Genomic DNA, 15871 nt, shown 5'->3' on the forward strand with positions numbered 1-15871 from the left:
GCTCCCACCGGGGCGTCCCCCGGGCCCCGGCACCGGGGAGGGGGATCCCGCGCTCCGCCCGCAGCACCGGGAGGCCCCCGCCCCCTCCTCCTCGTCCTCCTCCTCCTCTTCCTCCCCTCCCGCGCTGCCCCCCGCCCTCCCGGTGTGGCCCCCCCCGTCCCGCCGCGCCCCGCCCCGGGCGCCCGCCGCCGCCGCCGCCCCCGCCCCCGCCTCCGGAGCGGGCGGGCTGGGCGGGGGGGCCGCACCGTGCCGAGCCGAGCCGTGCCGAGTCGCCCCGAGCCGCCCCCCGCCCCTCGCCGCGCCGCGCCGCGGAGGATGCTCGGGCCGTGAGCCCGCAGCCGGCAGCCCCGGCGCGGCGCAGCCATGGGCAAGGACCAGGAGCTGGTGCAGGCGGTGAAGGCGGAGGACATCGCGGCCGTGCAGAAGCTGCTGCAGAGGCCCAAGCCCGGCAAAGCCAGTGAGTGCGGCGGCGGCGGCGGGGCCGGGCCGGGGGCGGCGGCGGGAGGGGGACCCTGGGGGGGACACACACGGACACCGGCGTCGCAACAGCAGGCGCGGCGGCTCGGGGCCGCATCCCAGCGCTGCTCCCGGGGCCCGACCGCGTTGCCGCCCTGCCCGCCCCGGAGCATCTCCGGCCCCGGAGCATCCCCGGCCCTCCCCTGGTTGCGGCGCGTCGCAGGCGGGCGGGGGCCGTGGACGTGCCGGGGACCCCCGGTGGCGCCCCGGGAGGGGCGGGGAGAGGGCTGCCCGGTGGGGATCTGAGCATCCCGGCGGGGCTCGGAACATCCCCGGGCGCTGCGCGGGTGCTGGGCGCTGCACAGGGTCGCCCCGCCGGTCCCGGGGTAGCTCCCGGTGCGGCGGGTTCCCAGTCGGGCTGCCCTTGCCCCGCGGCCGGGACCAACTCCCGACCCCCAGGAGCCGGGCCCGGCGCCCCCGGGATGTTTGGCCTGGGCAGGGGCTGCGGCCGGGCGGCGCCGGGCACATCTGCGTGTGCGTGGAGCGAGTGTGCCCGGCCCGCGCGTGTGAGCCCCGGGGCTCAGCGCCCGCACACCTCTGCGTGTGTCCGCGCTGCCGCGGGTGCGTGTGCGGCTGTGTTTGGGTGCGTGGGGTGTTTGCGTGGCGGTGTGTACCCTGGCATCTGTGTGTTTGGCTGGGCTGTTGGTGCCTCTCGGTGTGGGGGTGTTTGGATGTCGCTCCGCGGGTATCTCCCGGTGCGTCCCTGCGGCTGGCTGTGCACGGCTCCCCGTGTGCACCGAGTGTGCGTGGCCAGGTGTGAGGCTGCAGGGGCGTGCGTGTGGCTGTACGTGTGTGTCTCCGGCTCTACGTGTGTGTAGCTCTGTGAGTATCTACTCGCTGTAGGATATAACTGCTCTGTCGAGGCGTTCCGCCCCGGAGTGAATAATTCATGGTGCTGATGCAGCCGCAGGTTTCAGGCCTGGTGCATGGGATGAACTGGGGGGGCTGGGGACTGCTGTCCCTGGGTATGGACAGGGACCTCCTGTGGCATTGGGTCGCTGGACACACAGCCCCTTCATGGTTGCACCCAGTGTCCCTCCCTCCAGGGCCAAGCGCTCCCCAAATGCTGTTTTCCTGGAACTGTGCAAGGCTGGTGTAGTGTCTCCCATCCCTGGTCATGCAGGGGTGTTCCTGGCCAAGCAGGGCCAGCGTGGTGTCCCCTGTCCCCTGGTGCTGGGCAGGCATCCCCCATGTCCCTGCTCTGGTGTGGCATCCCCCATGTCCCTGCTCTAGCGTGGCATCCACCATGTCCATAGTACCACTTGGGGCCAGTGTGTGTTTCCTTGTGCCATGCAGGGCCAACATGGTATCCCCCCATGTCCTGGTGCTGTGCAGGCCTGACATGGTGTTCCCCAGGGCCCAGTGCCATCATTGCTATCATTGCTGAGGGAATGTACAGGACAAGAAGAGTCCCAGCTCAGAGTCCCCTTCATTCTAACCTGCTCCAGGTGCTGCCACTGCAGTGGCCTCTCGGAGTGACACGTGGGGATGGGGACAACACTTGGCCTGTGCACAGCACTGTCCCCCACACACCCCTCTCCAGTCCCTGCTGGCAACAGCCAGAGGTGCCAGAGTGCCACTGCCTCCTCCTGCATCCCTCTCCTTCCCAGTGCTCTGCTGCATCTCCCACTGCTGAGCCCTCCAGGTGCCAGGTGGATTGGCCACGGGGGGCCAGTGGTGCTCCCCATGTCAGGATCGCAGGGTAGGGACAAGGGACACCCAGTGAGGCTGAGCCTGGTGTTGGGCAGATTCCCACTGTAGGCCTGGATGCTTGCCCCATTCCCTGGCTGGGCTGTCCATCTCCAGCTCTGTTGAGCCCTCCAGTGCCAGTGCTGGGCTGCTCTGGTGCCATTTCCCCTGGATCCAGCTCTCTTGCCTGGCAGAGGGTGCCACACGTGTGTCACAGGTGCTGTGCTCCCAGCCTGGGGTGCATGAGCACCTCTGACCGTGGCAGTGAGGCTGGAGGAGCAGTATGAGGAGAGGGACAGCACTGAGCAGGGCTGTCCCCATGCCGTGGCGGCCCCGTGTCCCCTCCAAGTTCCAGTCCCACACATGCCTGTGGTGCTCCCCGCGCTGTGCGGCACCAGGAAGATTTGTAACTTAGCTCTGTTATCTGGATAATATCCTATTCATGTGGGGTTTAATAAATGAGATTTTAAAAATCCTTGCGTGAATTAGCGCGGGTTGCCATGGCGACATGGGGCCCGGTGTGGTGTGTGGAGTGCGGGGCCGGGGCCCGGGCCGGCCGCAGCGCGCAGCGCGCCTGCTTCCCGGGCATCCATAATTGATGAGGTTGTCTGAAAGTTGCGCAAATCAGATGCAGGGATTTGGCAGCAAACTGTTTCCCTCCCTGTCCCCTCCTTCCCGGTGCTACCTCGAAGAATTGTAGTGACTTGGCGTTTTCCCCTTGGCTCCAGAACCGTGGGATGGGATGGGATGGAATGGGATGGGATGTGGCCCTGGGGTGTCTCCAGAAGCACCCATGCCCACTGTGCCATCCCTGTCCTGGGCACCCAGGGCTTCGGGCAGTGGGAGATGAGCCGTGCTGTGCCGTGCAGGGGATCCACGGCTCCTCGGCCATGGAGGGTTGGAGCGAGCTGGTTCCTTCCCTGTGGGGCCGGTGCTGCCAGCGGCTCATCCTGTTTGGAAATGGCCTCTGTGTGGTGCTGCCAGGGCCGTGTGAGGGACCTCAAGCCGAGGGTTGGATCCTCTGTCCTGGCTTCTCCTCCCACTGGGCTGGGGGGCTTTGTAAAGCACTTCCACACGTGGCAGCCTCATGTGGCCAAGGAGATGTCCCAGCACGTGGCCCTGTGGTGCCAGGATAAGCATCCGGTGTGTCAGGGGCTGGCTGTGCAGGCGGAACACAGGGCTGTGTCCTGCAGGGATGTGCTGCCCACTCCATGCTTGGTCCTCAGGGCCATCCTGGTCCCCCAGGCTGCCGTCAGGACTCGTGTCCTCATGTGCTGTTGGAGCTCTGGGTACCTCGCTCTGGGACGCACGGGGATGAGCAAGCCAGGCTGACTGGCTGGGATTGGGATCTGGGCATGGAGCTCTGCACCCCTTGTGCCCTGCCATGCCGGGGTGACCCAGCCCAGGCTGGTCTCACTGCCCAGGGTGCTGTGCTCCAGCCCGGGCAACTCTCTGGGTACCCATTCCCTCGCTGCCACCTGTGCAGGGCTCCGCATCCTGGCAGCACTGCTGGCATTTCAGGACTTAGCCCAGCCAGCCCTGGCCCTGCTGCCATGTGCCAGGAGCAGGTCCTGGCCTGCTTGGGCAGGGACCTCAAAGCTCAGCAAAAACTCCCAGGCTCATCACCCTCCGGGTGCTGCTGTCCCATGGTGAGACATCCCGGGATGTGAGTGGAGCTGCAGTGGCTGAGTGGGATCATTGCTTCTCCAGCACTCCAGGATTCAGGGAGAGCGGGAAGCAGAGCCAGACCCCTTGGGAACATGGGCTTCTGGGCAGGGCCTCAACCAGCTGCCTCCTGCCCTCCAGTGCGTCCTCTTGCACGATGGCCAGTTAATTCTGGGTTTTCTTGCCTGCATTTGATTGCATTAATAATCTCCTCTGATAACAGTATTTAATAAAACCGGGCTAATATGGCGCAGTTAGGAAATGTCTTTGACATTTTACAATTCAATTTCTATGCAGTAAAAGGCAGGGCAGCTGCAAATCCAATTGTGGTGCAGTGCCCAGGGCGTGTGTGGCCGGCAGCCACTGGAGCTGCCCAGTTCCCCCTCAGCTCTCTGGGAGAGCAGGAGCCTTTCCTGGGAGGAAGCCACCCCGATGACCCTCCACCGCCACTCCCTGGTCACAGGCACTGGGCAGACCCTCCTTGCTGACAGAGAAGCCCGGGTAGAGGGGAGCAGACAGTGCTCACCCATGTGCCAGAGCCCCTGGATGCTGCCAGCCTCTGGAGCCATCGGTGCTGGGCAGGATGTCTGGAGTTGAGAGGAAGGGGCTGTAGGACCAGATCCTGTGGCAGCTTGGCCAAAAGGATGCTGGGCCCCCATGCACCCCCCGTCCCATGGCCAGGAGCTGCTCCTGTGCCTCCCCCGATCCCCTTGGCACGGATTAAGGGGTGGAATGCCAAGGGGATGGGCTGGGATGGGGGTGATGCCAGCATGGGGTGATGCTGGTGCCTCCCAGCCGTGTCCCAGGCACGGGGCTGTGCTCTGAGCACCGCTGGCAGGCAGGTTCCCGAGTCAGGGCCGAGCAGCTCCGGCTGCTGCCGTGCTCATCCACGTGTCAGCGGGTCCCTCATAAACTTCTTGGGGTTTCCAGCCCACGTGTGAAGCTTTGCTCCCAGCAGGACTTGGCAGGCGGATGCGGGCTGGAGCGTGCCAAGTTTCCTTCCAGAGGGGCACTATTGCTCAGCCTGGGGTGACTTCTCCTTATTTTACATTTCTTGCCTCTCTCTGTGGCTGGGCTAAGTTGTGGGTGCAAACCATCCTCTGCCACCCGCCCCCAGCAGAGCCCCCATGTCCATGCTGGCTGCCGGGTCCCTGCCCACCAGGAATGCTGCAGGGTACCCAGGACTGTTGGCCACAGCCACCGAGGAGCAGCAGAGTTGCAGGCCAGCAGCTCTGTTCCCAGCTTCCTTACTGGCCTGGATTTTCTCTCAGCAGTCCCAAATTCACCTGGCTTGACACCAAGCAGCCCTTTGCCAGCAGCGGGTGGCCCCTCGTGCTGGGGCTCTCCCACGGCCGCCGGCTCCGGCTCTTCCCCGCACCAGGACCTTCCTGCCGGTGCTGTGGTGCCCCTTGCTGCCCGTGCACTGTGGGGTGCTGCTGTGGGGGACGTGGCAGGGCCAGGCTCCACCCAGGGGTAATGGTGCTGGCAGTGAGCAGGGCTGGGTGCTGTGGGTGCCCCCAGCCCTTCTCTGCAGCCATCCCCATCAGTGCCAGCCCATCGTGGTTTCCAGTAGCCAGGCTGGCGTCTGGCTTCTGTCCTCTGCTCTGCACTCCCTTTAACTCTTCCATCCCCTTCCCAGCTGCTGGGAATGGCTGCAATCAGTCCCCTTCCCATCTTGGTCTGCCTGGGTGCCCCCAGCCCCTTCCCATTCCCCCTGTGCCTGCACCAGCCACAGCAGCAATGCCCATGGATGGCGGCTCCGTGGTGCTGTGCCAGGGCACTGGGTGTTCCAAAGCAGTGGTGAGTCCTCAGGGAATGTATTCCTCAGGCACATGGCAGGCAGGAGCTGTGGCATTGCTGGCAGGGTGAGCAGTGGAGGGGAATGCCCAGCTCTGGCTGATGCCTGAGGCTGTGTTTGCCATGGTGCTCTCTTCTGTTCTGATGCCACTGAGAGGGTGGTGTGTGCTGGGAGTGGTGCTCAGGCACCACTGGGAGAGTGTTGGAGAACAAATTTGCTGATATTTAATGACAGGTGCTGTTATTGTCAGGCTCCTATGGGCAAGGGAGAGGCATTGGGAAGCAAAACTCAGGAGGGCCTGCATGGACACTGTTGCTGTCACCACTTTGTGTGCCATCCACAGCCAAGTGTGCTGTGAGGATGGGCCATGCCAGGGAGGTTATCAAGCCGGTGTGCAGTGCTGATGTCACCTCTGCCCTGGGTTACCATCCTGTCCCGCAGCTGGGGCACGTGGGACTCGCCCTCCTGGTTCCCCTCTCCCCAGAGGAACGTGGCCAGTGCAGCCCACCTGGTGCAGGAGCGATGCCGCCGGTGACCCGGCTCCTTGTGCCAGGCTGAGAAGGATCTTTAAGCTCTAATGAAATGTTAATAGTATTTTCCAACTCAATACGGGAGCAGAAAATGAGGTGTTTAACGCTGGGCTCCGCAGCGACAGGAGCAATCAGCCTGAGAAATGGGAAGCTGGGATGCAGTGCTGGCCTCAGCTCGGCCTGACAGCCCCGTGCTGCCGGGACCGCTCCGGTGATGGATAGGTTCCAGTGCCGGCACAAGCCATCCGGTGGGGAAGCACGGTGCCGGGAGGGCGTGGGAGAGCGTCTGGCTGGGAGTGCCAGCTCTGCCTGGGTCTCCTTGGGTCTCCCCACCAAGGTCACTGCTGGTCGCCTGGAGAGCACCGAGCAGATGGAGGCAGCAGTGGGGCCAGGGTGCCCCAGGGTGCAGTGGGACACGGGCCCCCAGCGCTGTGCCCTGCCACGGCCTGTGTCAGCTGGAGACAGAACTGGCTGGAGATGGTGCCCGCAGCCACCACAGGCACAGCCGGGCTCTGCTTCTCTGAGCACCGGCAGCCAGGTGCTCTGCCAGTGCGCCTGCGTGTGCCCCGCTGCATCCGCGTTCTCCCGTGGATCCATGTGCACGCATGTGCCCGTGTGAATGTGTGCATCCATGTGCACGCATCGGCCCCTCTGCATCCGTGCGCCGTGTGCCTCCGTGCACGCGTGTGCGCCCCGTGCCCGTGCGCCCCTGCCCCGTGTCCGTGTGCCCCTGCCCCGTGCCCGTGCGCCCCTGCCCCGTGTCCGTGTGCCCCTGCCCCGTGCCCGTGTGCCCCTGCCCCGCGCGTCCGTGTGCCCGCGGCCGCCTCCGCTGCTCGCCTCGGCCCTGCCTCTCCCCGGCCTGGCGTGGGGCTGGCGCCGGGACGGCCGGCCCGCGGCGGCGGCAGCCGGCTGATCCCTTCCAGATGTGGCTGCCGGAGCCCGGCTCCGCGCCGCCTCCTCGGGAGGCCCCCGCAGGTTGTCGGTCCGCGGCCGCCGGAGCCGCTGGATCAGACAAAGCGCGGCTGCCCGGCTCCTGCATTGCAGCTGGGCTGTTTACGGCAGGCACGCTCCTCGCAGCCCTGCGGCTCCGCAGCAGCTCCGCTCCAGCGTCTGTCTCGGCCGGCCCTGCGCTGCCCCTGCCAGCCCCCTTCTGGGGGACACTGGGGACAGTGGGACAGGTGCTGAGAGCCCTGCGCCTCCCCTGCAGCGCTGCCGGCCCGCTGGGAGCGGTGTGAGGCCTCTGGCCGCGCTCCCGGTGCTCCCGGATGATGCACGGCACCGCCTGGCCCCACATCCCCGCGCTGCCCACCCGCCCCGGCAGAGACCGCGGCACCACCGAGCTGCCAGCCCTGCAGGGCTGCCGTGGCCGTGCCCGTCCTGCCCGCGGGGGGCCCGGGCACAGCGCCGTGGTGCAGAGGGTGGGCACGGTGCTCCCGCGTGCGTGGAGCCAGGCTGTTCCGTGCACGAGGACAAACGACGGCTCTAAAATAGACCCTCGGGCCTGTTTTGCCGACGCGCGGATGGGAGCTCAGAGCTGGTGCTGCGGCAGCGCCTGGTGCCTCTGATGCATCTGGGCTGCCTGCACATACACACACATGTGCACACGTGTGCACATGATCTGTGTATACCAGGAGCTCCTGCCAATCCCCAGCGCCGTTGGACCGCACTGGGTTCATGGGAGGCCAATGATGAAGACTGTGTGTTAGTTAATGATGCTTTGAGATGCTCAAAGCTCCTGATCCCTCCCTGCAGCCAGCGAGGCCAGCGTTGGTCCTCCCAGGGATCCCTGATGCTGCAGAGGGGACAAGGATGGGGAGGAGATAGGGAGGATGAGGATGAGGCAGGGCAGGATGGTCTCTGCTCCCATGTCCCACAGGGGTGCGGTGCCGGACATGCTGGGATGGATGGATGGGCAGACACAGGTGACAGTGGCCCTGAGCAACCATGTCCCGTCCCTTCCATGCCAGCCTTGCCATGGCAGCAGTGACTGCTTCCAGCCAGGGTGATTACTGAAAATTACCTGTTTGCCACAGGCTGGCAATTAGGGCTCCCTGGCAGCGACACCAACACGCATTTCTGCACAGACGAGGGTGGGCGTGCAGCTGGCACCGGGCACGACGGGCAGGTGGGACGCTCGGCGCTGGTCCCATGGAGCTGAGCACAACACCTCGTGTCCCACCTGTGGGGCAGAGCCAGCGCATCCCTGCGCTGCCCACACACCTACCCGTTCCTTCTGCCTCTTCCCCGCATCCCTGGGTGCACAGGGCCGAGTCACCGGCAGCCACTGCTCAGCAGAGCCCGTGGCTTTGTGTGGTACTCGGGGGGATGGGGGGATGGGGCTGCCCCAAGGGAATCCGGCTGGTGCAGCGTGGCTTGGACAGGCTCTGTGGCACCACACAGCAAAGGTTGGGTGAGGATACATCTTGGGAATACAGGGAGAACAGGGACCCTCACAGTAGCTGCTGGTGCACCGTGGAGTGCTGGGTCCCCTGACCCACTCCAGCCCCAGTGGTTTGGTTCTGTCCTGGGTACACCCGTGTACCCTGTCCCCGCCTGCCCTGGCAGCCCTCAAGGGCAGCCCCTCACCCTCCCTTGGGATCAAAAAGTTTCCTTTTTTGTAAAAATAAAAGCATCACAGTGGAGTCCCCGCTGCCTCTTGAAAGCTGCATTTAAGCTGCTTCCTGCGGCCCCAGGGGACAGCCCTGTGCTGCCATGACTCAGGCTGCCAGAGCCCAGCCAGCCTCCAGTGCAGATTTCTCCACTCCCTGGAGAAGGCTTCGCAAGGGCTGGGCATCCAGAGTGTCCGCAGGTGTGCTGGGCACAGGGCCAGCGTCCCCCAGGAGTGCCTTGGGATTTGGGGAATGGCTGGTGATGGGCAGCAGGGCACCCAGCTGTGGGTGTGCACAGCGATGTCCAGATGTGATGGACAGTTGTTATCCTGCTGTGATGGGCACTGGGGTGTCCAGTACTGATGGACAGTTGTTGTCCGGCTGTGATGGGCACTGGGGTGTCCAGTACTGATGGACAGTTGTTATCCTGCTGTGATGGGCACTGGGGTGTCCAGTACTGATGAACTCTTGTTGTCCAGCTGTGATGGGCACTGGGGTGTCCAGCTACGGTGAGTGGTATGTGTCCAGCTGTGGTGGGCAGTAGCTATCCAACTGTGTTGTGTACTGCTCTGCAATGGCTCCATCCCATCCCAGCTACCTCTCAGCCCCAGGCAATCCCTTTTCCTGTACAGCGGTGCATTATTTATACAGTCCAAATCGATCGGAAGATGATAACGGCTTCATTAGCATCTGAGCATCGTGCCGGCCTCAGCGCCTGACACGACCTTGGCTGCAGGAGTACAAGCTTTTCCCTGTCAGGACCAGCTCCCTGATGTCACCATCATCACTAGACCCAGCCAGGGGTGCTGTGCCCATTCGGTGGGGTCCCCACACTGTCACATGCTGCCATGGGGAATCAGACCCACCCATGCCAGGGCTCCTCGTGCAGCCCCGTTGTTTGCGTGGCGCTCGTCAGCAGGGATATAATTAAGAGCAGCTATTTTGGATGCTTCCTTTATCCGGCAGATCCCAGCGATGCCGCTGCAGGATCCTCCCCCTGTCTCTGAAACAGGCGCTTGCCTTGAATGTCTTCCCTGTGGATATTCACTGCCTGTGGGGTCCTGGGGGTCCTGTTGTGTTTGCGGGAGGGCACACGCAGGGGTCCAGCTGCCCACGTCGGCTGGAGAGTGGGTTACAGCACGGCTGGGGTTGGAGGGGAGGGGGATCACTGCAGAGGGATGATGGAAGGGATGGAGAGGAGCATTTGGGGGGGGTTCTCCTGGCTCATCCGCTGCCGCCATGCTGAGGGGGGCAGCCATGCTTTCCCCTCATTAAGGAGATGTTGATTTAGCAGAGCCTGGAGCCATCTGCTTGGAGCAGCCGCCTGCTCCCTGCTCCCTGCTCCCTGCTCCCTGCCGAGGGGAGCTGGGTGAGGATGTGCTTCGTCAGTGGGGGCTTGGCCAGGGGCCCCCAGCCCCGGCCGGGCATCGATCGCTGCTGGCGCTGCGCTGGCTGCAGACACAGGGGCTGGTGTGTGAGCACGTGAAGGGGTGCTGGGAAGGAGAAGAGTCCCCCCCAGGCACCGAGGAGTCCCATTGTGGGGGGCCATGGCCTCAGACGTGTGCAGGGATGGGGCTGGAGCAGCTGGGAATGGGATTCTGCCATCAACAGGTATTGGGGTGCCCGGAGCTGTGGTTGGTCACAGTCTCATCAGGGCATACACTGGGGTGCCTGGAGCAACAGCTGGGCACAGGAGTCTCCATGCTGGGATACCTGGAGAAGTGATTGGGTCCAGGGGTCTCCCCACGGCATGTACTGGGATGCCTGGTGCAGCAGTTGGGTGTGGGGGTCTCCCTGTGGCCGTGCACCGGGATGCCCAGAGCTGTGGCTGGGCAGGGGATCTCCCCCCGGCGTGCACCAGGGTGCCTGGAGCAGCTGCCAGGCCCAGTGTGAGGAGCCAGGGTGGTGCACGGCTGGGCCCTGGGGTCGGGCAGTGCTGCTCCCCCATGCGTGCCCGGCCCTGCACGTGCGGGTGGCTCGTGCGTGGCCCGTCGCGGTGCCCGTGGCCGCTGCGGGGCCGGCGCGTGGCAGGGGAGGCCGGGCCCGGCCAGGAGCTCGCAGCACGCGGAGCGCCAGCCTGAATGCAAGCGTGCACTGAGCTCCTGAGCTCCCTGTGTTTAAGTGGAGGCATTTCTGGGAGTAGTGGCAGGGCTGCTCCCCGCGGCGGTGTTTACTCTGGCAGACGCTGTTTATAGCTGGTGTCGATGGCAGACGCTGCGGCTCCCGGTGCACGCAGGAGCCGCCGGCTGCAGCCACATCCGGAGGTGCTGGAGCGCGCTGGATGGATCCCGTGCTTCCCCCTTTCATGGGGCCAGCGATGTGGTCCTGCCCTGGGATGCTGCTGGGGTGCAAGGTGCTCCGAGAGCTTTGAGGAGCCGTGCCAGGAGAAGGAAGGGGAGCCCTGTGCTCCCACATGACAGGGCCATCACCTGAGCAGCCTGTGGGGAGCCAAGAGGGGACATTGTGGTGTCCCAGGGATGGTGGGGGGCCTCAGGAGGTCAGAGCAAAGAGCAAAGAGCCACCCCTCCCACAACACCTGCCTGATGGCATCTGCTTGTGCGTGGAGAGGGCAGGATGGTGGTTACAGGTGCTCGGTGGTCCCCGACACCCCTCAGCAGGGGTGGTCTCAGCAGAGGGGACAGCCAGGAACACGCTGGGTGCCCACTGGCAGCATTGGCTGTGCAGGAGCCCTGCTTTCCTCCCTGCTGTGCCTGTCTCCTTTTGTAGCTGGTATTTTTAATTAGAAGTGCTCAGGTCCCTTCTCTCTCCCTCGTTAGTGGAAGAGTTTTTCCTTGTGCTTCCCAGCCATTAATGAGCTCTCACAGTTCTTGCTGCCCTCCGACAGGCTGCAAATCCCACCATTGGTCTGGTGATGTGTCAGGTCCCCATCCTGCTCCCCTGCTCTGGGAACTGGGGTTATTCTGAGACCCCAGCTGGGCTCCATGCTCCAGCTGCCTTCAGCATGCTGGCGGCCACTTCCAGAGCTTTAAGGAAAGTCAAACCACTGCATGGCTGGAAGTCACTGACTAAGCACTTGGCACGGGCAGTGATGGAAGTGCTAAACAGATTTTGGCAGCCGCAGCCTCTCCTGCAGGTGCAGGGAGGAAAAATTTGCCGCTATGGTGTGTTGGAGTGCCGGTGGTTTGGGTGATGCCGGGGTGGCACACGTGCCTGGGGATCGCCAAAGGCATCACTGCCGCACCTGCCACCCCGATCCCTGGGCACTGCCCCGTCCCAGCCCCTTGCTGGGATCAACCCGTGGGAAAGGCCAGGCACCGCAGACCTGCTGACATCCGTCCGTCCATCTGCAAGGACCGATTAGCCGGAGCGGGGCCCGTTTCGGGGCTGGAGATCGGAGCCAGGGCCGGGCACGGTGCCGCTCCTGCGCCCACCGGCTCCCTTTGTCCGCTGGCCCTTCGCATCCCTGGGGGGCAGCCCGGCCCCCTTCTCCTGGGAGCCGGTTCTTGGCGTGGGGAGGCAGCGGAAGCGGCGCTGGGCTCCTCTCCACCGGAGCTGAATGGCACCTTTGTTGGGGAGGCTGGCGGCAGCTCGGGGCTGGTGGGGACCCGCTCGACCCCGGCCACTGCCATCAGTCCCAGCGTTGGGGCAGCTCTGCCCACCAGTAATGTCCGATTCTTGCCAGGGGAGCATGGGGATGCTGGGGCAGGGGTGGCATTTGGGGCTTCTGTGGTGTTCCTGTCCCTTCCTGCACTCAGGACCCTGCAATGCCCCTGTCCCTCCCTGTGCCCTGGGGACCACGTGGTGTCCCTGTCCTCTGTGCACCCTGGGCACCCCATATACCCTCATCCCTCCCTGCATTCTGGGTACCCCTTGGTGCCCCTGTCCCTCCTTGCACCTTGAGACCCTGCAGTGGCCCCTTCCCTCCCCACATCCTGGGGACCTTGCAGTGCCCATCCCTCTTCACACCCAGGAGAAGCAGTCATGTCCCCATCCCTCCCTGCGCCCTGGGGACCCCACAGTGCCCCTTCTCATCCTACAGCCACCCCGTGGCACTGCATGCCAGGAGGAGAGCCTGGGCACCCAGGGGCCGGAGGCTGGTCACTGTGGCTTATGGAGCCCATCCCCGGCAGCTCTTGCCTGTCACACTGGGCTGTCTCAGCGTTAGCAAATGTCCTGCAGCTCAGACTGCTGGGCAGTCACGGAGGGAGAGAGGGAGGGAGGGAGCGTGGGCAGGGAGAAACCTCTGCCACCGTCCCAGCCGCTCCTGGGACCACATGCACTATGTGGCACAGGCAGGGCTGGCTCAGCCCAGCACCACTCCCCAGGCTTGAGGATCAGGGCTGGACACAGCCACCCTTCCTGCTGCTGCCCTGTTTATCCATGTGCCCAGTAATTCAGTATCTCACAGGGATGCTGACAAGGGAACACGGTACAGGGAGCATGAGCAAGGCCATGGCTGTGGTGCACAGGGAGCATGTCTTTGGCCCCATATCCCTCTTCCCTGCCTGAAGTAGCCCCTTCCAGTTGGCTTCTCCTAACGAGAGCTTGTCCCTGGCATACTGGTTCCTGGCATGCTTCCAGCTGAGCTTCTGAAGTGAGGATTCAGGGGATGAGGATGGCAGGGTGAGTGACTTTGGCTGCCCCTTCTCCTGGCCAGGCCATGCCACCTCTGGGTCATCTCCCACAGACTTATGGCTGTGCCGGTGCCATCTCGCTGTGGGGGACACAGGGGCTGCTGTGTGGGCCCCCAGCCCAGGGCTCTGCCAGGCTGCACCCACCCTCCTCCTCCTCCTCCTGCTCTGGCTCCCGCTGGGGGAAGAGCAGCTCACTGGAAAGCCTGAGTGGCATTTTTCGGGTAAATCTTATGTAAATCTGGCTCCATCCTTCCTCGTGCTGCTAATTGGATTGCCCCGACGGGGTTTAATTTCCCACGCAGGGAAGTGTGGGGTGGGCAGTGCCGGGCGGGGGCTGCAGGGCAGGGGCCGTGCTGGGGTGCAGGGGAGGGTGCTGAGCTCCCTGCTCTGCCAAAGCAGCCCAGTGTGAGCCTCACGGGGCCACGCTGGAGCCCCAGGCATGTGAAGCAGCCTGGGAGGGAACCCCAGGCAAACCAGGTGAATGGGGAGAACCTGGTGCCAGGAGGGGCCCCACCTTGAGAGAGGACCTCCCCCCTGAGCCCTCCTGCCTTCACCTGCCTGCAGCATCGGGCAAGCCTCACACAGCACCTGTGGAGCTGCAGGGAGCCCCAACCTTGGTAGGGAGGGAGACCTGGAGCTGCCACCTCCCTGATGTGCTCCTGCCCTGGCCACCTCCTCTAACATGCTGTCCCCTTCCCTCCCTCCCAGAGCTCCTTGGATCGGCAAAGAAAGTCAACGTCAACTTCCAAGACACCGACGGGTGAGTGGGAGCCTTGTGGCCGGATGTGTGTGCTGTGGGGTGCACAAAATAGGGGGTGTGCTGTGGGGTGCACAAAAACGGGGGGTATTCTGTGGGGTGCACAAAAACGGGGGGTGTGCTGTGGGGTGCCATGAGCAGGCGTGAGCGTGCCGTGGGAGCCTGGTCTGTGCAGGAATGCCAGGCTCTCTGAGCGATGCAGCCGAGCTGATGGGTCTGGTCCTGGGGCTCTCAGCCCTGTTAGCCCACGTGGCCGAGCCCTGCCTGCACCCAGAGCCGGTGGCTGGCACAGAGCTGCCACGGGCCCCAGAGGAGGCAGGAGGTGAGGGCTGAAGGGTGGAGGAATGGCCATGCCCCACATCTCACCACCCCTTTCCCAGCCCTTTGGGGCCCTGTGGGCGCTGTGCAGGGATCAGCCCTGCAGGGTGCCGGGTGGGCGAGCCGTGACCCCGCCGGCTGTGCCACCGGCGCTCCGCAGCCGGCATCCAGCGGGCGGGAGCAGCGGGAAGGGACCGCAGGCTCACGTCCCGCTAATCACGCTAATGAGGCCATGAGGCCGCCGGCACAGGGAGGCAGCCGGGGCCCCGCGCAGGAGGGGCTGCGATGGGAGTGATGCTTGTGGGGCTGGGCAGCGGCTGCCCCTGTGTCCTCGGGCTCCCCTCGCCCTGCGATCCCACCCCTTGAGTGGGCCAGCAGGACGATGCCACTTGGTCCCCGGGGATGGCTCTGCTGTGGCCATGGAAATGGCAGTGAGCAGAGGGGTCGGGTGGGATCAGGAATGGGAGGCCATGCCCTGGGGAACATGCAGCCACAGCACCGGGGTCCGTCCTCATCCTCGTCACTGGGGCAGTCGCAGCGGCATCCCCTGGTACCTGCCAGTGCATCGGCCGTGCCCGTGTGCACGTGTGTGCGGGCACACGCAGGCAGAGCGTGTGCAGCCGAGCAGGCGTGGCCACGGGAGCGTGTCCGTGTGTGCCATGGGTGTGCACAGCATGGGGCAGCAGTGGGGCGGGTGGGTACGACGTGGGCAGGGCAAGGGGGGCATCACCCCACGGGCCACCTCGTGCTCCGCAGTGCTGGCAGAGGGAGCTGCAGGCAGGGCCCTGCTCGTGGGCTGCTCATATCCTGCCTATGGATCCTGGATGGCTTGGGGCTGCAGGAGCAACAGGGCAGCAGCCACCAGCCTCCAGCGCTGCTCCTGGGAAGGATTCCCCAGGGAAGACACAGAGCAGACCCAGGTTGCAGCCTGTGTGTGCTCTGCCCTGCCGCTGGCATGGGCTCAGCCAGCCCCGTGCCTTGGTTTCCCCATCCCTGCTGTGCTGGCTGATTCCTGGCTGGCGGGCACCGTGGGCAGGCACCGTGGGCAGGCACCGTGCTGCTGTCCGTGTGCCTGCCCCGGGGACGGTGCCCTCCGTGTGGAGACGTGGCCGGCTGGGCCGTGCAGTGCCCGGGGGAAGCCCCCGAGGCAGCCCCGGGGAGGGCTGCGATTTGCACCATCTTGAGCGGATTTGAGCAGGGCGCTGGAGCGGAAAATGTTGACATTTCCCAGGCAGACGTTGGGGATCGGCCTCCTGTGCAAGCTGTCTGCTCACATCGCCGCTCCCCGCCGGGGATCGCGGGCGGCAGCTCCGTGGGGATCGTGGTGGCCAGAACATGTTCCTCACGGGGATGTGTCCCCCTCAGCTGGGGGCCTGGGGACAGAGGAATTGTTA

General features: G+C 64.9%; 1 protein-coding gene across 1 annotated transcript in view; it reads left to right on the forward strand.

The window, feature by feature from the left end:
• Positions 1-259: 259 nt before the first annotated feature.
• CASKIN1 (CASK interacting protein 1) overlaps positions 260-15871 on the forward strand; it is a 30400-nt gene continuing 14788 nt past the window's right edge. Inside the window, exons 1-2 of the mRNA XM_051798969.1 lie at positions 260-457; positions 14111-14162. Of these exons, the coding sequence (XP_051654929.1) occupies positions 364-457; positions 14111-14162 (146 nt within the window). The 5' untranslated portion in view covers positions 260-363. The remainder of the gene's footprint in view (positions 458-14110; positions 14163-15871) is intronic.

This window comes from Manacus candei, unplaced genomic scaffold (genome assembly GCF_025592945.1).
Source record: "Manacus candei isolate 608988 ecotype Guabito, Panama unplaced genomic scaffold, ASM2559294v1 h1tg000002l, whole genome shotgun sequence".
Lineage (NCBI taxonomy): Eukaryota > Metazoa > Chordata > Aves > Passeriformes > Pipridae > Manacus > Manacus candei.